The sequence below is a fragment of the Leptonychotes weddellii genome, chromosome 5 (genome assembly GCF_054177405.1).
Source record: "Leptonychotes weddellii isolate Sample4059 chromosome 5, ASM5417740v2, whole genome shotgun sequence".
NCBI lineage: Eukaryota > Metazoa > Chordata > Mammalia > Carnivora > Phocidae > Leptonychotes > Leptonychotes weddellii.
This window is the reverse complement of record NC_138373.1, coordinates 61,738,339-61,762,793: the sequence shown is the minus strand read 5'-3', so window position 1 is coordinate 61,762,793 and position 24,455 is coordinate 61,738,339. Positions and strand designations below refer to the sequence as shown.

At 38.3% G+C, this 24,455-nt stretch overlaps 1 protein-coding gene across 3 annotated transcripts in view; it reads left to right on the top strand.

Annotated features, from left to right (window-relative positions):
- EPC1 (enhancer of polycomb 1) overlaps positions 1-24,455 on the top strand; it is a 96,150-nt gene that overhangs the window by 8,641 nt on the left and 63,054 nt on the right. The window contains exon 1 of one of the 3 annotated variants that reach the window (XM_081820822.1): positions 17,644-18,102. The exons of 1 other annotated variant lie outside the window; for it this stretch is intronic. In XM_081820822.1, coding sequence (XP_081676948.1) covers positions 17,950-18,102 — 153 coding nt within the window. In that variant the 5' untranslated portion in view covers positions 17,644-17,949. Of the gene's footprint in view, positions 1-17,643; positions 18,103-24,455 lie in introns of those variants that run through there. One more of the 3 variants, XM_081820824.1, reaches the window with a different exon arrangement.

Here is a 24,455-nt window from a genome sequence, read left to right as displayed (position 1 = left end):
TGCTCGGCGGGGAGTCTGCTTCTCCCTCTGACCCTCCCCTTCTCATGTACTCTCTCTCTCTCTCATTCTCGCTCTCTCAAATAAATAAATAAATCTTTAAAAAAAAAAAAGAATAACTGGACAGTCCAGCCAATTCTGTGGGATGAAACATTAAGTTGACCACCTAATGAACACCAACTTTAGCTGGGAGAGAAACAGCCCAATTGCCGCTGTTAGTCTTGCATACTGAAAGACTATTCTGAAGTTAATTTGAATTTTTAAAAGGTAACATGAAATTTATTAATGTTAATATCCAAGGAAGCGCTTCCTTATGTTTTTAAATTTAGTTTACAAATCTTAATCATATTTATAAATCTTGCAAATTTTAGAAATCATGGTCCTTTAAAATTTGGTCTTATTTATACTATTACTTGATTAAATACCTTCCAACTTTTTATTTCCCTTTGTATACCGCATTTATAAATTTACTGCATACAGCTACCTCCTTTGGTATCTAGTAAGCACTTTCAAGAAGTCAAGAAAGTCTTACATATCTAATAAATTTAACTTCTAAGTATGGTGATTGTTAAGTTCTCTTTAATGTTTCAACACTATATATAACTTCGTAGGAATTGTACTTAAAAGTCTAATGGGCTGACCTCTTATTCCTATAGGTCAAGTGTTCTTAAACAGAACAATTACCTACATTAAAAAACACTTCTGTACTTACTCTAAATCTTTCTGGAGTTAAAAGCTTCTTACCTACTAAGAAAACAGTTATGTCCTACCAAACAATTTGGGTGATGCCTTCCCAAGTAAATTTTTTGATCTGCCTTTTCAGTGTACTGTGGTTTTCTTGATGAGCAGAGGTTTTGGTTGAAACACACTAGATCCTTGTCTGAGACACTGATGTAACATTCTGAGCCTTACTTATATTCATTGTATCCCCACCCCACCCCCCAAAAAAGGAAGTTCATTTGCTCAAGATACTGAGTCATATCTTTACCTTTTTCCAAGTCAGGTTAGAATCTTCGGTTCTCACACGCACAAATGGCTACAACAATGAACAAATATTTAGGTTGTGCATTTCTTAATCATTTAGAATATATAACTGTCCTTTATATCTAAATCTGGACACCTTTGAACTTGGCAGAATCCTTCACATTCTGTCTTGTAGGACAATCAACTCTTGGACATACTAACAGATACTTAATTGACACTGAATCTCTTCATGGCTTTGTTTGACTATGTGGTCACAATTTCCAAGCATATTCTATTGACAAAGTTTTTTTGTTTTTTTTTTTTTAACCCCTAGAATAGCTGACTAGAAGCCTCTCCATACACATTTCTATTGAAGACATTATGAGAATACAGCTTTGCCTGATCTGTTTGAGTCCCTAGCTCTGCCCTTTACTACATGTATAACCTTGGGCCAGTTACTTAACTGTGCAGACCCTCCGTTTCCTCTTCTATGAAACGAGGTAATATTCCCTCCTCACCTGGCTGTTGTGAGACTACAATGAGTTAAATCACTTAAAGCACCAAGAATAGTGCCTAATATGTCATAAGCATTCAGTATATGCCATAAGTTCATTTTTTCACAGACACCCCTGATTTCAGGGATCAAAGTAGGCTTTACACAGTGTGATAGGAATTTAAAAGATCAGTCCATTTAGGCATATGGATATCGTAAGTGTTATTAGAGAGGCTGTCATTATCCTTTGCAGCTACTCTCAGTAAGTCCGATAGCCTTTCCAACAATTAAGGTTTCTTTGTTAGCTGCTCTTCACTCACTAAATAAATCTTTATCGAGCTTCTCCTGTATTAAAAACAACAGCAACAACACTATCTTGAGCCTTAGCAGATTAGAGAAAAGAGAAGCAGTTGGGAATTGGGACAAACTTCATGGAGAAGATACTTTTGTCCAGAGCCTTGAAAGACACATAGCCTTACAAATATGTAGAAACTGAGAGAAGAAATTCCAGGTAAAGAAAGCAGTGTGGGCACAGGCAAGGAGGAGAGGAAACACATGGCATTTGGAAAGACCAGCTCGAAGTCCAGTGTTAGTTAGCTATAATGTGTGGGGGTTAGAGACTGGGAGAGATGGACCTGTGATGGTAGCTTGGAACCAACACAAGAGGGATTTGGAATCCCAAGCTAGGGAATCTGGATGTCAGTCATTTCCAATAGAACACCAATTCAAGTGCTTGTAATTAGCCAAAAAATGGTGATCGGATAAATAGGAGGAAACTAGTTATTTCTTATATTACCATTTACCCATTAGCCTGGGTAGAGGAAAACTTAGGTGGTCTGGATCTCTGGCAAGGTAAGTTTTGATGGGGAGAATAAAGAGAAGTAGCAAAGGTTGAGAAGTTTGAGACAATTTTCAGTAACAGTGGACACTGGGCAGCAGGGGGCAGCATGAGGGCACCTAAAAGTCGAAAGAATGCATAGGGCATTTGCTTCTGTAGTATTTCTTGACAATTAAAAATTTACATAATATAGGCTACTTATATTAATAATAACTTAGTATTCTTTTTCCCAAAATGAACAGAAATTAAAAGAGAAAAGAAGAAAAGTAACAGGCTGGCTGATGGGGCAGAATGACATTGCTGTTTATTTGAGAGCATAGAAATTAACAGTTGTCTATGTGTTGTTTCCTTTCAGAGTTGATATAAATTTGAAAATGTCTAAATTTAAATTGGAAAGCAATTGGTTTTCATTTGGAAAACCTTTATGACTCTTAAAGATTTTACATTTTTTGAAGCACCCTTGTTCAGCTATACGGCTACACCGCATTCCTTAAAGAAACTAGTAAAAAAATGAGAAAACACTTGACAATAAAATTTGAGTTAAATAATGAATAGAAATTTTAATACACATCCTATTTTACATACCAAATATATGGAATTTTAAATTTTGGCTTTTATGCTTATGAAATTTTTGGACTTTCAAATGAAATTTTTTTTCTTTATATCTAAAATTCAGTGGGATGCCTGAGTGGCTCAGTCAGTTAAGCGTCTGCCTTTGGCTCGGGTCATGATCCCAGGGTCCTCCCTCTCCCTCTGCCCCTCCCCCCTGCTTGTGCTCTTGCTCTTTCTCTCTCAAATAAATAAATAAAATATTTTTTAAAAAAGTTTTGATGGGGGCGCCTGGGTGACTCAGTCGGTTGAGCGACTGCCTTCGGCTCAGGTCATGATCCTGGAGTCCCGGGATCGAGTCCGGCATCGGGCTCCCTGCTCAGCAGGGAGTCTGCTCCTCCCTCTGACCCTCCCCCATCTCATACTCTCTCTCTATCTCATTCTCTCTCTCAAATAAATAAATAAAATCTTTAAAAAAAAAAAAGTTTGGATGGTTCATGATAGTAAGAGTAGAAAATTAGAAGTTTCCATGTAGATTTTTTTTAGCTCTGGAATTTACCATACACCCACCAGAAAATAGCTGTCTTTCTCTCCTTGTATGAGGAAGATGGTGTAATACTGCTCATATACTACACACAGAGACACTTTCTCTTTGTTCCTTTATGCTTCTCTTAATGCCCATCACACGTGTTTAGGAGGTTGTGATCCTGCATGGGTCATCCTTCATGTGCTGCTTTTTGTTCCCTCATTTTACCTTTCTGTATATGCTTCTTTCCATGTATTGACATATGTTATACTTGTCACCTTAAATGGCCACATAAATTGATGGCTGACTATTCCATGATTGTTGAATATTGATTTCCACCTCCATTAATGAAAATCTAAAATGACGAACAAACTTTGGGTTTAAGGTAGTTTACCTGAGGGGCTCCCGGGTGGTGCAGTCAGTTAAGTATGTGACTCGTGGTTTTGGCTCCGGTCGTGATCAAAGGGTCATGGGATCGAGCCCCCTGTCGGGCTCCATGCTCAGCACAGAGTCTGCTTAAGATTCTCTCTCCTTCTCCCTCTGCCCCTCCTGCTTGTGCTCTCTCTCTCTCTAAAATAAATAAATAAATCTAGGGGCGCCTGGGTGGCTCAGTCGGTTAAGCGTCTGCCTTTGGCTCAGGTCATGATTTCAGGGTCCTGGGATCGAGTCCCGCATCGGGCTGCCTGCTCACCAGGGCGTCTGCTTCTCCCTCTCCCTCTGTCTCTTCCCCCTGCTCGTGCTCTCTCTCTCAAATAAATAAATAAAAATCTTTTAATAAATAAATAAATTAATTAATTAATTAAATCTAAAAAAAAAGACAGTTTACCTGTCTTTAATTAGTTCTTAAATATCATGAAAGGAAATGAAAACAAATGATTTTCTAAATTTATGAAGCATTTCCTGTATATTTTATTTCCATCATTTGTAAGCCTGAAAACAGAAAAATTTAAAAAAATTTTACATGTTACTTATCAAACCAGGATTACCAGGATATACACACAGGACATGCCCTGTTTGTCTTTACAGGAACTAAGTCCAGTAAGCAAAATAACATCTTTTTCTTTTGTATCTCCCATGGTTCATAATAACAATGCTTGCACAGAGGCAGGGCCCAATAAATGAAACAACATTAGGAAAACTTTATTAAAGTATATGTAACACAATCTAGTTTTTTGATGTAAGATTTAAATGTACTCTTCATACTTTCATCATACTTTTCAAATTGTTAAACTGGTTAAATTGTTACTCTTACTGTTCTGGTTGTTGCTATTTGGTATTTTTCTCAGTGCCTGGATAATAGTATTGTGTTATTTTCTTAATTTATTACATAGAAATTCCCTGTGCTTTTCCAGTGAGAATTTCAAGCTAATTGCAGATCTTTTATTACTAGACTTAATTACTTCGAACATTTCTGCTTCAGCTTTTATTTTGAAGTTTGTCTCTTTCTTTTGATATTCTGAATCTTTATATTCCAGTTTTAATGATATAAGGTACATGGATTTCTCATATCACATTTGACTATATTTATGGCAAAGCTACTTTTACTAAGCATCCTCTAAGAACCTTTTGTTTAAGCATCAAGTGTTACTAATTACCAACTAACAGAGCATCATATCTTTGACTCACTCAGTGAAATTACTCTCCCTCCGGCATAGCTTCCAGGACTCTATTTGCTCTTACACTCTTCATAGGGGCTTTCTATACTATGTAAACATATAGCCAGGAAACACTAAAGGCATAATTACTATAGAAATCATACATCTCAAATTGAATTATTCTTTTTTAGCTTTTTACTTAAAAAATATTTCATATATCCTCATTTTTTTTTCTACCAACTATTAGAAAAATTTGACAGTTGGAAAAGTTGGGAGAGATCATCAAGTCCTTTTTTTCAAAGTCCTTTTTTCAAAGTGGAGGAGACTGAGGCCAAGGGACATTAAGATCAAGATCATACAGCTAGCTGGTGGTAGAAGCAGAATTGGAACCTACATTTTTTAACAGAAAATGTTCATAAATAACCACTTAATACAGATGAGATAACCAAGCATGCATTATTTTTTAATTCATTGATGACTCAATTATAAAAATGTAACATGGCTTAAAAACGTTTTCCTTCCTGGGGCGCCTGGGTGGCTCAGTCGGTTGAGCGTCTGCCTTCGGTTCAGGTCATGATTCTGGGTCCTGGGATCCAGGCCCACCCAGTCAGGCTCCCTGCTCAGCAGGGAGTCTGCTTCTCCCTCTCCCTCCGCCCCTCCCCCCTGCTCATGCACGCGCTCGCTCGCTCTCTCTCAAATATAAATAAAATCTTTAAAAAAATTAGTTGAGGGGTGCCTGGGTGGCTCAGTTGGTTAAGCATCTGCCTTCGGCTCAGGTCATGATCTCAGGATCTCAGGGTCCTGGGATCGACCCTCGGGCTCCTTGCTCAGTGGGGAGCCTGCTTCTCCCTCTCCCTCTGCCGGCCGCTCCCCCTGCTTGTGTTCTCTCTCGCTGTCAAATAAATAAAATCTTAAAAAAAAGTTAAAAAAATTTTAAAAACCTTTTCTTACTAAAAATAGTCTTAAGAACCCACATGATGGAGGCAATACTCTTATAAAGTTATTCTTTTCTCTATACTTAAAATTGTTTTTTTATTCCCACTGAGATTAATAAGTTAGAATTTTAAGAAAGACCATTAGACAGAATATAGTTCAAAATTACTCCTGAAGAACCATTATTTTTCAAGTAGACCATGAAAGTTTATTCAAAGAAGCACAGGTTCTGGAACAAATCAAGAAAATAAAGGCAGGGAGTTCTATTAAGATGGAAGAATGGAATTAGATACTAAAGAGACACACAATAGTGTCCCCTACAAGCCTGATATAAAGAAGTGTGTGTGTGTCTAAATGTGTACATGCTAGCATTTTCTGTGAATGGAAGGATGAAAGATAGGGTTTGAAAAATTATTGAAGAAGGAATACTTTTTCATTCCCATAGCATTTCCTTCTTTTGAAGGTTTGGGTTTTGAGTATTTCTGTTCAAAGAAAAGAAGGACTGAACAGTTAATGTAAACCCAGTTTAGCATTTATGTTAAAACAAAGGTAATTATGACCTGGTTCAGCCTACTCATGGGCAACCAACTTCCCACCTTATACTGACAACTATTCCTTAATCTTTCTTTGAGAAAAATGCTCAGCTTTTTTGTGAACAGTATCATCTAAGAATACTTATTGAAATCTTACTATGATGACAGGCACTGAAGCTGTTTTATAACATTTTGTAGGGATTAAACTAGATAGCATATGTAAAGTGCCCAGCAAAACTAAGAACTCAGTAAATTTGGCTACGTGGCCTCTTTATCTATTCCAACCAATACTTGGAAGTATGAACTATCTCCATGCTACAGAGGAGAAAACTGCAATTCATAGAAATTAATAATTAAATATTAAAATTAATAATTTTATTTAAATTTACAGCTACAAAACCCAAATCATGTCTGACTCTGGAGCTAGTGTTTTTAACCAAATGCATTTTAGCCATTTGTTTTCTTAGCATGTCATCTGCTAAAAACCTGGAATGCTGCTTTTAAAATGGGGGAAATTAGTAAGCAGAGAAGATTCAGGAAAAAAACATTTTTATTGATTTTCGGTTCTTAATAAGGTGATGATGAGGAAGAGAAAATTTTGAGAAAAATACATTAAAATTATAAAAATTATAATACAGGTACATTTCTTAGAATAATTCAAACTTACGATTAATTTTTAAACTTTTATTTTGTGCTAGACACTCTTTAGAATAATTGAAAAAAATATGACCAGATAAATTAAAAGGGGTGAAAAAAAGATTATTGAAAAATAAATAAAATGGGTGAATCTCAGTGTTATGTTAAAGATTTCCCATTTACGGCAATGTCCAAAGCACACTAGTCTTGCAATCAAATCTTCTGTGATCAACTGCATGATTTAGATAGGTCATAGATTTTCTGTTCCAGTGTGTTATTTTGGGGCATGTATACATATGCCCTTCCTAACCACTATGGTGAAATTGAAATAATATATTCTTCCTTAATATTTATATTTGTATTTGCAGCTGTCAAAGATTTTTCACTATATTATCTCATTGTTCATCAGAGTGTCCTAAAAGAGAGGAAAACAAGTATTCTTTATACTAAGTATATGAGATACTTAAGGCTCAGAAATTAAATCATTTCTATAGGGTCAAAAAATGGTAGATATTAGATTAGCATCCAGCTCTTCAAACTTGGAAGCCAGTGTTCCTTTCAAGACATAATGCTGTGTCTCACTGCACCATGTTGCTACTTTGAATGTAAAATGTTACTTACCATTTGACTGTTTTTACACAAAGCACTCACCCTAAGGGAAACAGTAGCAGCCTGTACAGAGAGGCCCTGACCCCCTAGGGAGCTTGCTTGACCAGATTTGGAGATTAAGCAGTCACTGGGCAGCCACCTGATGAATCATTGGCAATGGGGGAGGGGCGTACAAAGCTCCTTGTCTATTTAAACATATAATATATATATATAGATATATAGATATATCTATATATATCATTTGAGGAGATTTTTAGCTTGGTTTTGTTTTGTTGTCTTAGCTAAGAGTTTTGAAAGCGTTTGCAATTAATATTATTTTATACTGTATATCTAGGGGGGAAGAAAAGCTCAGAAAAATAAAATGATCTATGAGATAAAATAGGATTAAAATGTCCTTTAAAATAGCTCATGTTTATTGAGTGTTATTTTTGTGTCGGGTCCATGTTAAACTCTTTGTGTTAATGATTTTATTGAATCCATGTATCAACCTACATGATAGATTCTGTTGATTCCTATTTTATGGATGGAGAAACTGCAGCTCCAAGAGCTTAGGTTAGAATAAAAATCTGAAAGTGGTTCACCATGTTCTTTTTTTTTTTTTTTTAAGATTTTATTTATTTATTTGACAGAGAGAGACACAGCAAGAGAGGGAACACAAGCAGGGGGAGTGGGAGAGGGAGAAGCAGGCTCCCCGCTTAGGAGGGAACCCGATGCGGGGCTTCCATCCCAGGACCGTGGGATCATGACCCGAGCCGAAGGCAAGACGCTTAACGACCAAGCCACCCAGGCGCCCCCACCATGTTCTTTTTTTAATAGAGAAACTTTGGGAAAGAAACGTAGCTAAAAAATTTGGTTAATTTGGTATTAAATACCAAATATATTGCTAAAGAGTAGCAATTTGCTTAATTCTGTGTTGGTTAGAATTCTGTTCAGTTTTACACTTAAATGTCTTATTTTGTACTGTTCAGCAGGATAAAAATCTTAACTGGTAATAAGGATAGTACTTTGCATTTATAAGATCTTTATGCTTCTTTCAAAGTTCACATGTCAGACTGCTTAAGCAATTAAATGAAAAACTTGATTAGAAAAACTTTCATTTCCTTGTATTGCCTAGATTACAATTTCCCGAAGTGTGCTTTTATAGAATTAAAGGTAATAATTAATAGTACATAGTAAGGGGTTGCATGGTTAGGTAAATTTGAAAAATACTGTGATAAGCATTAGTAAATAGATTTCTTTTCTGCAGGACTTGTTCTGATCCTATGCCTTGTGAGCCCATACGTATTTTTAAAAGAAAGATACAATAGACAGTATTTTTCTAACTTACTGGTTTTATATGTAACTTTTTATGTACCTCATCTGAGAACGTAACCTCTGGGATTAATGTTTTATGGATCATACTTTTGAAAAATGCTAGGGGCACCTGCGTGGTTCAGTCGTTACCTGTCTGCCTTTGGCTCGGGTCGTGATCCCAGGGTGCTGGGATCGAGCCCCACATAGGGCTCCCTGCTCAGCAGGGAGTCTGCTTCTCCCTCTCCCACTCCCCCTGCTTGTGTTCCCTCTCCCGTTGTCTCTCTCTGTGTCAAATAAATAAATAAAATCATAAAAAAAAAGAAAAATGCTAAACTAATATCTGGTAAGAAACACTTACATTTTAGACCTTAAATGTTGATATTTAAGATACTGAAGACCTATATTTTGCCATCAACTCAGAATGACAGTAAAATTGTCAACCTTCATTTGTGCAGACTTGGCATTATTGTTATTCAAAGACAGGTAGGGGTGCCTGGGTGGCTCAGTCTGTTGAGCATCCTGCTCATGGTTTCAGCTCAGGTCATGATCTCAGGGTCCTGGGATCCAGCCCTGAGTGGGGCTCCGTGCTCAGCAGGGCGTCTGCTTCAGGGTTCTCTTTCTCTCCCTCGCCTTCTGCCCCTGCCACCTGCTGGCATGCATGTGCCTAATAAATAAATAAATATTTAAAAATAAATATTTAAAAAATAAAAATATGTAAAAAATAAAAAATAGGGCAACCCTCTTAAGTCCGCTCCCTCCTCGGGAGCTTTGTACTCTTTGCTATCTCTCAATAAACCTTTCTTTGCTGCCCACCAAAAAAAATAAATAAACAAAATAGTAAAAACAAAAAATAAACAAAGAACAGCAGATATTTGTTCTGCACCTCAAGCCATGAAAATTCAAACCCGTTGTTTATTTTAAGTGTTCTATTAAGGCAATATGTGTTCTTTATAATAAAGAAAAGTCAGTACACTCTATAAACGTCCCTGAAGAGGGTGTGCTTAAGTGAATTATGATAAGTATCTGTCAAAAAATAATCTTATAAAAATATTTAATGAGGTGAGAATATTCTCAGATTATATTTAGAAGTGAGGACCACGAAACAATATTCAGTATTATTCCAATATTACAAAACAAACAAATGAAAAATAAAAGAAAACCCAGGAAAGACTGGAAGAAACAAAAACATCAAAAGGTTAACCTGATTATAAAGAAATCAGTTAAACCCAAAATATAATATCCAAGTACATGTTCTACCACAGTGCACCTGTGTTGTTTTTTGGCTGATGAGTCTAGTGTTTGGGAAACTTAATTCAGAAGAAATCTGAAGATCTGGGATATGATGTATATCCTAATCACTAACTCATTTAAATAAATTGGGTTGGTTTTTTGTTTACTAGTTCCTGCAACTTTAAAGATGGTAGATATGTTTTACTTCCTCCTGTAACCAGGATTTTGTTGTGAAATAATGGAATGCATTTTCTTTTACTATGTCTAATGTGGGAGATGCTGATGATGTTAGCTACTCTGTCCCCGGCTATGTCCTGAAGCTAAGCTGATTTTTGGCCTCAAGGTGCTCTCACTTGGGTGGGCAAGTAACAATAAAAGTATCACAGAAAAGTACTGGGAAATCACTTCAAAATTTTACTTGGCTTTGGCTTGCCTGGTAAATGATTAATGAACATGCTTCAGGCACCACTCAGCCGGTGCCTCCTCCAATTCATCCCAACTCACCAGAGTATATTGTCCGCCCACAGCGTCCTCTAGAAGTCGTGCTTGCTATGATCTCCAGTGACAACCTCAGTCTTTCTGGTCCTCCTCATTGACCTTTTTGGTCCTCCTTGAAATACTGACCTCACCTGGCTTCTCTTCATGCCTCCCCCAGCCCCTAGTCCCTCCTTCTCTGTTCTTTCCCCACCTCTTGACCCTCTGCTGACTCCTAGATGTTCTGTGTGCCCTCCTCTTCTCACTCCATGAGTCATTCTTCACACCTATAATCTCACTCCTTGGGCTTGAAATTATTCACTTTTCCTTCCCTATTCAGGAAGAGAGGAGAAACTGGATTTAGAGTGCTTATCTAAGTAATTGGCACAACGGTTACTCACAGTATCGCAAAGAATAGAGTGAAAGTAAAACTTTAAATTTCAACAATACTAACTTATTAGGTAATAGAGAATATAGTTCTGTGCTTCAAGTTTCAAAAGTCAAATGATTTCCTTCCGTGGGTCATAGAAACAATAGTAACTCACAAAAGTCTGTCTTGAAAGCCCTCTTCCCTGTCAGGCTTTTTTTGTCTACCACACACTAATAAGTTTGATTTAAACCTTCCAATGTAAATTTCTACTTTGTTAACAGTTTTTCTCTTATTTCTCCAAGTTTCATTTCTTCACCCCATGTACCATTTATACCATACTGATTTGTATGTGTTGCTTACTAAAACTAGTGCTCAAAGTATAGTACATTTTATGTGCTGAGACGGTAAGACATCTAAAGGTTACTACCTGCCCGTTCCCTCCCTCTCTCTCCCTTTTCTTCCTCCTCCCTTTGGCCCTCTCCTCTGGTGTCTCCCAACTCTCATTCTTATGCCTTTGCCCCTTACAACCTTGGACTAACACCTGGGCTATACACAGTAGTCTGTCAGTAAGTGCCAGTCATTGGATTAAATGGGTTAATAGTAATTTAACAAAATTCAGTTTAGATAAATACTACCAAATATTTTTTAGTATTTCTGGTTTAGTTCTTCAATTTTCCTTGTTTTCTAAGATGGACTTTTATTCTTCTGGCAAATTAATTGTTGGAATGTATGACATTCCTCTAAAGTACTAAATTGTTACTGTTCAAGTTTCAAGTGATTTCCTGCTTATGACTCCCACATAGGCATCCAACTGCATCAGGTAGTCTAGTAGGATCCTCATTAAAATAATGCCATACAGGTCTCATCAACTGCCTACCAGAATTGGGAGAAGGGGGAGATCAGATGATGTATGGGACTTGGGAATTAAGGAATCCAAGTCCTAAAAATGGATAAACTTACCTAATCACCTTTTTTTTTGTTTCCAGGGGGTATGGTCTAAATTTTGGCAAAATCCTGGGCGCCTGGGTGGCTCAGTTGGTTAAGCGACTGCCTTCGGCTCAGGTCGTGATCCTGGAGTCCCGGGATCGAGTCCCACATTGGGCTCCCTGCTCAGCAGGGGGTCTGCTTCTCCCTCTGACCCTCTTCCCTCTCGTGCTCTCTGTCTCTCATTCTCTCTCTCTCAAATAAATAAATAAATAAAATCTTTAAAAAAAATAAAAATAAATAAATTTGGGCAAAATCCTTGCTGTGTTCAAAGTAGATTTTCTATAAATTTAGGATTTTATATTACACAATAAGATGTATTATATTTCCTTATTTTTTTAATTTTTAAATCTCAATACTGCTGGCACCATTTTGTGAATTTTTAAAAATATTCTAATTCATTCTCAAACAGGCCCAATTTGTGTATTTTTTTTCTTTTTCTTTTCTTTCTTTTCTTTTCAGTTAAATTTTGAATTGGAGACGAAGGTAAACTGAAATAACTTTGAGTCCATCCTGCTACAGTTTGCTAAGAATAATAATTTGCCCTTTATTCTTTTAAGGTAGAGATAGATTTTTTCTGGATATATTCTGAATATTTTATATCAAACCTAGACCTTAAATATTACATACAGAATTCCATGTATAAATCAACTCTGTAAAGAAAATTAGTTCAGATATTGTTTCTTTGATACCCTATTAAATATATTGCAATATAATTGCAATATTTCCAATATTTCCTGGTGGTGGGGGGGAACACATCATGAAAGTATTTCCAGTTTTTATTTTCCTAAATGTTATGTTGGAAGAATTCTTTGATGTCATTTATTTATATAGCTTATCATGAAAATAAAAAGCAGAAGGTTAAGAAAAATAACTTGAAGTGAAAATGTATTGTCAGTATTTAGTGCTTTTGCACAATGCTTTCAATGATAGCACTGTATCACTGTCTCATGTTGAGATCATTATCCATTCACACATTTTAAAGAAATTAACTTCATATTTTCCCAATTAAATGTAAAGGCAATATATCACTTTATTATTAGCTCTGTGAGGCTATATGGATCATGTCTTATTTGTCATTGTTCCCCAGCACAAACTGCTTTACCTAGTTCTTAGTAAACATCCAGTCAGTATTTGTTGAATGTTTGAAGGAATGACAAATCTAGATTCCTGCTAACAAAACTGGCATCATGATTTTTTAAATCTTATTGTTCCATCGAAGAGAGTTTATCTTCTTTGGATCACTATCCATTCTTGCCCTCCTTCCTTCTTGCCTCAGAGGAAGACAGTTAGTTCTAAAGTTAATCCATTTATATGATTCTTTGCTTTCAGTGTACAAACATGCCCACATCTCTCCCACCTTCAAAAACAACAAAATCTGTGATCCCTTTGTCTCTACCTCTCCTCCCTTCATTGCCAAGCCTCTTGAAAGGTTAGCCCATATTCAACATCTCTCTTTCCTCCTTCTAGTTCACTCCTCATTTCACTCTATAATCTGGTTATGGGTGTTTGACTCTGGAATCCGATACTAGGGATTTCAATCTCAGCATTGCCTCTCACCAACTTTGTGACCACAGGCAGGTCTTGCAACCTCTCTAACAGGACAGATCTCATAGGACTCTCATGAAAATTAAATGAGATAATCCATTTAAAATGTACTTCTGCATTGCCTGGCACATAGTAAATGGTGATTATTATTCTTACTGATTGAAAGTGTAATAGGAGTTCAGAGAGAAGAAAGAATGGTGTAGGCTTAAGAAGAATTATTTTGAATTCACCTAACCTCTCACTCTTCAGACTAGGAAATTAGAACCCAGAGAAATTAAGTAGTCAAAATTTCATGGAGGACATATTTGAATTGGATTTTGAAGGGTAATAACAATAGTTTACAACTACTGAAGGTTTACTGTGGGTCAGAGACCATTCTAAATATTTACATGGATCATTTTATTGAATCTTCAAAACATTCTTGTGAGGTAACATTTTGGTCAGTCTAGAAATAGGCAGTCAGTCTGAAGCTGGACAGGAAGAATAGAGAGAAAGGAATGAATGAAAATCTGGAGGCAGGAAAGACACGATGATTTCTGAAGATGGTGATGAGACTTAGCAGCCAGAGTGAAGAGCTTGTCTTAGGCAATAATGGGAAATTATGTTGAACAGAGTTAGTCAGAGTCATCAAGGCACCCTAACAACGATACCGAAAAAAAAAAAAAAAAAGGCTTTATCTAATGGGCAAGATAAAGAGCAGATATAAATAAGTGACTTGGGGAGGGGAGGATAGACATGGAATGGGGATTTAGGCACACTGATTTGGTGGCATGCACTATGAAACTCTAAAGGGCAGTTTGTACTGTGTTCTTCGTATTCCCAGGAACCAAAGCTTCTTCCAGCCACTGTTGGTTACCACTAACCACTGTGAGAGTACTGCAGTTTCCTGTAAAGTAGGTGGTTAATAACAGTTTATCGAAGAAATGCATGAATAAAGGATGAATTGGATTGGAGGTCGTTTCTAGGCGGGAAGTGATGAGAGCTGGGACTATGGTTGAGACAGTGGGAATGGAAATAAGGAAACGAATCTTGGGTACAATTTCCAAGAATAAATAATAAGACTTGGGCACATATTGGACATGAACTAAAATTCAGAACCATATTTCAGGTTTATTATATATAGCAAACAGCAGTGCCAGAGCAGTTGCATTTCACACATTTTTGGTGTTTTCAGCAGAAGTTCTGTATTTGGTATAAATTGAAATGAAGCACATTTCAGCATGATATTGTAAATAATTATTATCACCATTAAAATTTTATCTCTTTACTTTCTACCCCTGCTCCCTCAACCCATGTTCTTACCCGTTTTACCATATACCTGGTTTGTTGTCAGAGTCTCCTACTGAACTCTGGCCAAATAAACTTTCTCATCTTCACACACCAGCCAGTTGCTTTCTCCCATGAATACCCTTTCTTCTACCAGTTCATTGCCATTGCCAACTGGAATATTAGTCATCCTTCACAACCAAATCACACGCTAGCTTCTCCATGCTGTCTGATCAGCCCAGCTGGAACTGACTTTTCCTTCTGAACTCCCATAGCACTGTACTTCACCATACTGCCTTGTACTGGTCATTTGGTTAACTGCGTATCCCTTGATCAGAATCTTACTTGTATTCCCTACATTGAAACCTGAACCTTTATTGCTGCACTCCTGCCCCTTAGGAGGGAGGGAAGTGAATTGAGTTCTGAGGCTTGGGACTCCAGCCTTGGGTCCTTGGGAAACCAGTAGGACTGGGAGTCAGAAATCCAGGGCATTGAGCTGGATGGAGAATTGATGCAAAAAGAAAATGTCTCTCAGCAGGCATATTATCTGCAAAAAGGCAAGCTTAATTTGTAAGCATATCTCCGAACCTGCCATGGAGGATGATTCTAGAATTTCTAGACAACAAGGAACTGATTTGTACAGTGCCCATTAGGGATATAGAAAATGTTATCCATAAGCTGTTATTTTAATGCAGTTTAAAAATATATATTATTTGTTTCCTTGGTGGTTCACTCATAATTGAAGACCCTATTTTGTTCTAGAAAGTCTTATTAGTCCACAGAATCTGTAAAGACTTTGCTCTATGAAGTCTTTTGTAAAATCAGCAGGATTCTACTTGTAGGATTTTCAGAAATCTAATACTGCAGGCTGGAGAGGACTACTATACTAATATTGAGCCAGAACTCTTAAACCTGCCTAAATAGGTATCTATTCCACAGTATGGTTGGTAATTCTTGAGGCTCCCAGAATATGACAGGGGCTTTCGTGGCTGCCTTTGCACATGCTGCTTCCCTTGCCTAATCTACTTTTCTTCTCTTCATTTTTTGGCAAGGTTAACTCATACTTATCCTACACAATTTTGACTCAGATATCATCTCCTCCAAAAAACCTTCCCTGAATGCTCTCATTAGAGCTGCTGCCCGTTCCCACAATAGCATGCGCTAAGCATGCGCTTTCATCATAACACTTACTCCAGGTGTGGCAGGTGTCATCTACAGGTCCTTCTCTATGAGCTGTGGGTGACAATCAGCAGCACACTTAGGTCATGAGGACTCAGTAAATGTTTGCTCATTGAATAAATGCACAGTTTTAGTATAGGAAATGTAGATGCAAGTCCCTCTGCCTCACAGAGGGAAGTTGCCAGTATTAGAGTTTGAGGGTAATTTTTGAGAACTGCAATCTATGCAGTTCTTGTCTTCTCCCAACCTGGCAGTGTAGCTAAACCAACCTGGAAGATAGCAGTTTGCCTATGTGCCTTAAGCAAGTAACAGTTCCTATCCAACCCGGTATTTAAGAATAGTGACTATTTTTACTATGTAGCCCCCAGGGAGAAAAGCAGACTTATAAAACATTTTCATATCTCAGTGAATGTTTATGTTTGAAATTTTGCTGGCAAACCTATTAAACCCACCCCAACAGCCTTTCTGGATTTTTAAAATATCCCACTGGAAAGAGCTTTCTAGATACCAATTTTCATGTATAAACCAAATAATAGATCACATCCGTCTAAATCTCTATAATAATACAGTTTCCCCCCTTTTTTTCTTTTTTGATTTGGCAGGAGCACTACGGGTCTTTATATTTTTCAATTTTAGAAAGTTTTTCAGAAAACAAATGGTAAGTGTGAACCCATGGCTATGTTGAAGCAGCATTTTCTTTCAGTAAAAACAAAATCATGACCTACATATAACGAATTGGCTCTAAAATTTTGAAGTAGGTCTTGCTTTAAATTTTTTCCCTTAAGGTTACAGTGTCCGATAATAACTCCTTTTGCTTCAATTACAATAAAAGAGTGAATATGGGTAGGTAAAATGCAAGAACACACACACACAGGTAAAATGCAAGAAAACATACACACACAGGTAAAATGCAAGAACACACACACACACACACCCCGACTTTGGGACAGGGTAGGATGTTTACCGTTTATATTAAACCGAATGGATGGAACGGACCAATGATTTGCGGCCGAGCCCGTCAAATATTGTAATTCAGTTTCATTAGACGTAAAAATAATCGCTGGTAAAAGTTCACCCAAAGTAGCATTTCGCCCCTAATTTCGTTTGTATTTTTGTTTTAAAGACCTAAAAAGCCGCGATAACTAAGACATACGTTCACCCACTGAATTTGCCTTCAGTGCGCTGCGCCTCTGGAGCGCCCCTCCTAACCCCCACCCAGGGCGGCTTTGGCCCCCCGGCGTCTCCCCCGCCCCTCGCGCCGGCAGCTGGCTGGGGTGACAGGTGCCGAGCCCGCCTACCCCGGGCAATAGCACCACCCCGCAATTCTCCCGCCGTTGCCTTTCGCAAAACCGGCGTGCGGGTGGAGATAGTTTGCCTGCACCTTCGCCTGTCAGAAAACGGCGCTGGGGGGGAGCGAGCGTGAGAAAGTGAGCGCGTGCCCGAGAGGGAGAGGATCGAGGAGCCAGCGCCCGGCGTCCGAGCGCCCAGTCTGCCCCGTCCCGCCCGTCCGCCTCCGGGCCCGCAGAGGGTGGGGGCCGCGAGCCGCGAGGCTGGCGGGCGCCGGGGGTTGGCGGGACGCGCGCTCCGTGCCGGCGCCCGGCCTCGAGCCCGCGCTCCCCCCCCCCCCGCCGCGTGCCCGCGCCGCTGCGCGATGCAGTGTGGGGAATGGCTGGGGTTGGCTGAAGAGCGCACAGTGGAGTTTTAATGTCCGCCATGTTGGCCATGGCGTATTGAAGAGAGCGAGCGAGAGAGGAGCGGAGCGGCACAGCCTCCCACCCTCCCGGCTGGTGTTAGTGCCCGGACGGCGGGCTCTGCGCTCCGCCCCTCAAGTCCCCGGCAGCGGTAGGCTAGTGGGGACCGAACCCCCGGTTCTCCATGATCCCGCTGGCCGGGGCCGTTTCCCCAGAGCGGAGAGGTATCTGCTGCGCCTGAGATGAGTAAACTGTCGTTTCGGGCGCGGGCGCTAGACGCCTCGAAGCCGCTGCCGGTTTTCCGCTGTGAGGATCTGCCCGACCTGCACGAATACGCCTCGATAAACCGGGCCGTGCCGCAGATGCCCACCGGAATGGAGAAGGAAGAGGAGTCGGTACGTGTTAACTCCCCTGTCCGACCCAGCGCCAGGCCCCGTTCCCTCTGCTGCCTGCGGCGGCGGCGGAGCAGCATACCCACACAAAATGGCCGCCATCTTCTCTTCGCCGCCGACTCTCAGTCGCCGGCCGGGCCTTTACCCCGCCTCCCCCGGCCTGGACCCCCGGCCGCCGCGGCCCGGCGGGGCCTCCCCTAAGGCCACCCGCCGACCCCGGCCACTTGTACCCGGGTCCCGCGGAGTTCGGGAGCCCGAAAGGCACAAAGGGGTCACGTGACGAAGCTGCCGGCAGCCATTTTGTGGTCTTAGTTCTTGGGTTGGGCCTTGTGCATCCGGAGAGGGGAACGGGCTGGGTGGCGGTGGGGGTGCGGCGAGCCGGGAGCCGCGGAGGACCCGCCTGCAGCCCTCTCCGCAGGCCGCTGGGTGGCGTTCTAGGGCCGCCTCGGTCTTCGCGCGCTGCCGGCGCCGGGGAGCGCAGGTTCCGTGCACTGTGGGGGAATTTCACTTCCCGGTGGCCTGGAAAGGTGGCTGGGCTCAGTGGGGCCTGTAATGTTGACAGCACGTCTGTGAGGTTTATATTCCCTTCACCCCCTGCAGTAGAATGTCGAGGGTACGGCGTGTTTGCCCGGATGACTGACTTTCATAGAAGATAAGACTTAATTTCTGTATCCTCTTTCTGGGACTTCTGCATTCATTCCTCCCCAATTCTGATTAATCGGAGGATAATAAACTATCCCAGACTTTTTCTTTGATCTTTGAGACTATGTTGCAGACTTATTTTGGAGTACATAGCTCTTCTAAAGCCTGTAACTCTAGTATTGCTTTTTTTTTTTTTTTTAATAAAGTGTAAGTTCGCCTTCTTTCTGGTTTCTCAACATAGGGGAAGAAAAGACCCAATTTAAGAAGATGTTATAGCTCTAGATTTCGAAAGAGGGTCCTTCCTTATCGATAACCGAACTAAAGTTAAGTGAGTTCATTTACAGAAGTCTTAACATTGAGATGTCTAAATCGGGTGGGTTTCAGTATTTAACTGTTTACACCTAGTAGACATTTTATCATAGCTATGGCTTTACCTTGTTGTAGAAATTGGGTTCAGACACAAGGATAATAGAATCTTCCTCTCATTTCCCCCAGATCCTTGACAGTATAACTTGATGACTTCTAATCCTAAGGAATTGCATACCTTGGTTTTCAGGTACAGCCATTTAAACAGGGTGCAGTGTATTGACAGTCAAGGAAATCAAGGAGTCGCTGGATTTGTGTGCTACAATTTTGTTGTGGAAAATTGTACTGTAATACTTCTATTTGGTACTGTAAGAATTTTAAATGTAGAAATTATGTTTTGTAATGTTGATTTTGAAAATAAAGCTGTTTAAACTGTTTGGGTTATTTAACCTTTTCAAGTAAAATAGTTGTGACAGTTGAATGTTACTTTTGAGAGTAGTGTTTTAAATCTAACTTTACAGATAAGCTAAGTGATAAGTGTATGTAGTAGTTGAGATTGTCTAGTGTAGTAACTGACTTTTCAGCACTTATCTATGAGACAGAACCTCTTAATTTATTTTACATGTATCAACTTTAGAGTAGACTGGTGCCATTTGTTTATTTTTTAATAAGTGATTTGTTTTTAAAAATTAAAGTACTTGTGACTGCAGAATCTTGTCTTTTGGTTTTATTTTTGTTTCTGTTTGTAAGTTTTACAGATAATACTTTAAAGTTGGGGTGCTGGTGTTACACTGCCTTGGAATTTAATTTATAGTTCTTGTTTTGCAGCCAAGGAAGGTGGGGAGAACTTTGATAAAAGCAAGGTAGCACTACAGTACACATTAGACATTTAGTTGAGTCTTGCTTCTGTGAATACTTTGGACAGTCCAAGAGCTACAACCTGAAATCAGAGCTGAGCTCAACTGAAGTATCAATACTTGTTAAATTTTACAGATAGTTTTTGTTCACAGAAATAATTTTGACATTTTATAGTGCAGTGGATATCGTTAGTAACATGTGGAATCTCTATTTCTGAGGGACATGAGGGATGTTTTTCCTTCAGACTTCCTTTTCCATCATCTATTTAGAATTTATTTCACTTTACATACAACTGAAACTATGATCAGTGAAGCATAGACCTAAGGAACAGATACTGAATTTAATAGAAGAATGTAAACAGTACCAGGTAAATTGCTGCTGTACAGTCCTGTGGTTCCTGCTGTCAGTGGTAGTTGGCCATATAAATCACAGTGTTGAAAGTAGCATGTTACACGATACTGAAAATGTAGACTAAGCATAAAGGTAGTTGAATTCTGAGCTAACCTTAGAAAAACAAAACTTTTTGATAATTTGCTGAAGCATGATACACTTCTTAAAAAGCTAAATGGTTAAAACAAACTTTTGCCTTTGACCGACACATTATTTATGGTGTCTCTTAGGTCAGAGTGCCCTAGAACCTGAACTGAGGGTCTAGTTTAGGAAAAGTATAATGGTATGTTGATCATGAAAAATGGGGCAGACTTAAATGAGGACTGTTTTGTATACACCACCTGATTAAGAAAGCATTTCATGATCAAAATGTATCTGCAAAGTTGTCATGTAAACTGTATCTGGTAATTGTTACCATATTTTGTTTCTATGGTGAATAACAAATTCTAGGTCTTAATACTGAGAAAATAAAACTTATTAATGTACTCCCATTTAACCAATTTTAATAATGTAAGCTGAACACATTGACTTAATTAGGCATGCCTCTTAATTTTTAAGAAACAACTTTAAACAGAAATTCTCAGTTGCCCGCCCAAAAATGACTTAACTCAGTTTTAAAATTTTTTTTATTACTGTTCGATTGAAAAATAACTCCAGATTGTAATAAATTGAAGGACTTGACTGAGTTTTAGACATTTAGAGATTAAATGTTTGAATTGATACACTGTAACACATTATGACTTGTTAATCAAAAAATAACTTTTTAAGTAGGTTTCATGCCCAGGGTGGAGCCTGACATGGGGCTTAAACTCCCGACCCTGAGATCAAGACCTGAGCTGATGTCAAGAGTCACCCAGGCACCCCCAGAAGTAATTTTCAAATAGGAAATCAATAGACTGTCAGCTCTAAAATGAAGTAAATGAGTCCCTTTGGGGGTTAAAAAAGACAAAAGTTTAAGCAAGTTGAAAGGGCAGATGTTGCACCACTATAATACTTGAACATTTTTATTAAGATTTTAATTGTAAATTTGAGATCTTAACTTTGAAGTTAGGAATATTCAAATACTAAGTTCAGTGCCAGAGCTTCACCTTTAATTGGAAATGTAGCTTTTACAAGATGTCAGTACTGTTGATATGTTTTTATTAAAATGGATTTATTTTGGTCAAAAGTGGAGCTTTAAATTATAATTGTCCCTTACGGATACTTACCCTTTAGGAAAGACATTCTGAAAACGTTGGTTTTAAAGTGATATTAAAGCTCCAAGAAATTGGAGCTGCCTTGTTCCAATAGTATAACATTTTCATTGGGATGTCAAGGGTGTTGTGGCTCCATTAGGAGTGGAGAGTTAACCTTTCTACTCCTATTACCTAGTCTCGTTTGGGTAAGATATGTGATGTAATTGACATATTAATGATATCACACTAATATTACCTTATACAGCCACCTTTGAGACTGTTAGAAGTAGGGTCTAGCCATTACAGTCCAACACTTTGTTTTAGTAGGGTTCTAACCAGACAAAATGGTCTCTTACACCTGCCTTTCTCTCCTCTTAAAACTACCACCTTTCATTTTGGTCCTGTATACAATGTTATTAAACCCAAGTTAAGGACCGTTTATAGAGTGGGCAGGTTTTTTTGTTTTTAGTTAAAGGGAAATTGGAAATACGTACATATCTCTTATATGAGGAAAAATAAGCGCTACATTTTCAAAACTTAAAGTCTAGTTTTCCTATTTTATAAAAAGTTAAATCACTTTAAATGATCAGCTTAGAAGTTTGATTTCTCATTTTTTGAAAGAGACAAGAATCTTTTTTTCTCTTTAAAATTTTATAAACTAAGCTTTTTTAGTCCTTGGGAGCTGTAAAATTAATCTAGAGTTCTCCCTTCTGTCTTGGAAGCAAAGAAAAATATGTGAAATCTCAATTACTGTAGGAGCAAAGTTTAATTTTTTCAAATAGTTTGAATTAGAAACAATTTTTTTGCATTAAGTAGCAAATAGTCTATTTAAAATCAAAGATAATTGAAAAGCAGTAGTAAAATTTAATTTCTACCTTCCCAAGATTTTTTAATTTTTACTTTTTTTTTTTTTTTAAGTGAACTGAACACCCAACATGGGGCTTGAAATTATGACACCAAGATCAAGAGTCATATACTCTACCGACTGAGCCAGCCAGGTGCCACTCCCTACCAAGATATTTTTAGGTAGAAGTTTCTAAACTGCGGTTCTAAGGATTATGTGGAAATGATCCTGAAAGTAATGAATTCCCACAGTACACATATAAAATTTTGTGATGGTATATTTTTCTAGGAGAAAAGTTCATATTTGTCAACAGTTTCTCAAAGTATTGGTAGTGAGGTGGAGCAGAAAGCTCAAGGTTAAGTGTTACTTCTAGAAATTTCAAATGAAGTTATTTTGGTTTTATCAGGATGACATATAGACTTATTAATAGGAGAAGGATAATTGAAAAAAGCTAATAGGCAACTCAGGAAGAGACTGAGCATTCTTTTTTTTTTTTTCTTTTTTTAAGATTTTTTTATTTATTTATTCGACAGAGAGAGACACAGTGAGAGAGGGAACACAAGCTGGGGGAGTGGGAGAGGGAGAAGCAGGCTTCCCGCGGAGCAGGGAGCCCGATGCGGGGCTCGATCCCAGGACCCTGGGATCATGACCTGAGCCGAAGGCAGACGCTTAACGACTGAGCCACCCAGGTGCCCCGAGACTGAGCATTCTTAACTGCAAAAGGAACCTCTTGAAAACTATAATTCCTAGGTGCCTAAAGAGCTCTTCTTTCAGTGTACTATTTGATATTTAAAATTTTGGATTAGTACCATTTGTACTTAGACTTCATTTTCTTATAAAACAATAGTAATGACAACTGACAGGCTTATGTATCTAATCATGTTTTGTGAATGCTTTGTGATCCGTAATGGAGTTTGTGCTGAACTACCATTTCTTTTTCTTAATTAACACTACTTAATTAAAAATATCATCTAAATGTAGGATAGCTTAAATTTTGTAAACAAGGAATAATAACCTGCGTTTACACATTCATGAATTTGTGGTTAGATTGAATATTAAACCAGCACCCCTAAAAACTAGGTTTTAGTTTTATATTTTGCATTCTACATCATGGTATGTGGTGGTAGTAAAGTTAAACAGATGAAAGATATATGTGTGTATGTACATACATAGCTAATGACAAGAATTCTGTTTATATAAAAATGTAGAGTCTGACTATATGATTCAGTTTTCCTGAAAAGTTAGGGGTATTTGTTATCATCAGTTGGTTAAAACAGTAACTTTAAAACAGAAGATAGCTTTTTAAAAGGAGCAACAATACCATGGAATGATGGTATAGTTTGTAATTCTGCTTCTTAAGATAACCAACAAGGAAATGAGAATTTTATATTGTAATTTGGGAATAAAATGAGTTGTGAGTTTTTAAATGCAAAAGTGGTATGAAAATATGAAATAACTTCTAAAGACAGGGACTAGAGTATGTCTTTTACTTTTTAAAGTAAACTTTTGAATCCTTAAGGTGTGGTTTACATTAGTATTTTGTAATACCTTTTCTGTAAGATTATGTCAATTTATTGGGAAATCAATAAGAAAAATGGTTCAGATGTTTTCAATAAATTGCTAAAACTACTTTCAATCAGTTACTTGAAGGTAACTGTGTTGTCTTTAGCACATTTATAAATTGTGGCAAGTCTTTCTTGATCAAGTGTATGTAACTTAAAGCCTGTGATTATAGGTAGTGATTTTGAGCTATTATAGTATTTTTTTAAGTTAGTTTTTTTTTTTTTAAAGATTTTATTTATTTATTTGACAGAGAGAGACACAGCGAGAGAGGGAACACAAGCAGGGGGAGTGGGAGAGGGAGAAGCAGGCTTCCCGCTGAGCAGGGAGCCCGATGTGGGGCTCAATCCCAGGACCCCGGGATCATGACCTCAGCCGAAGGCAGACGCTTAACGATTGAGCCACCCAGGCGCCCCTCTATTACAGTATTTTGAACATAATGGAGACCCAACTTTGTTCCTTTAAATATATATGAAGTGAATTTCATCCACCAGCCTCTCAGTAGTAGGTGAATAAAAACAAAAACATGTTGTGATTAAATCTACTATGACCCATTATTTGAGTTGTAGCTGTGATGAATG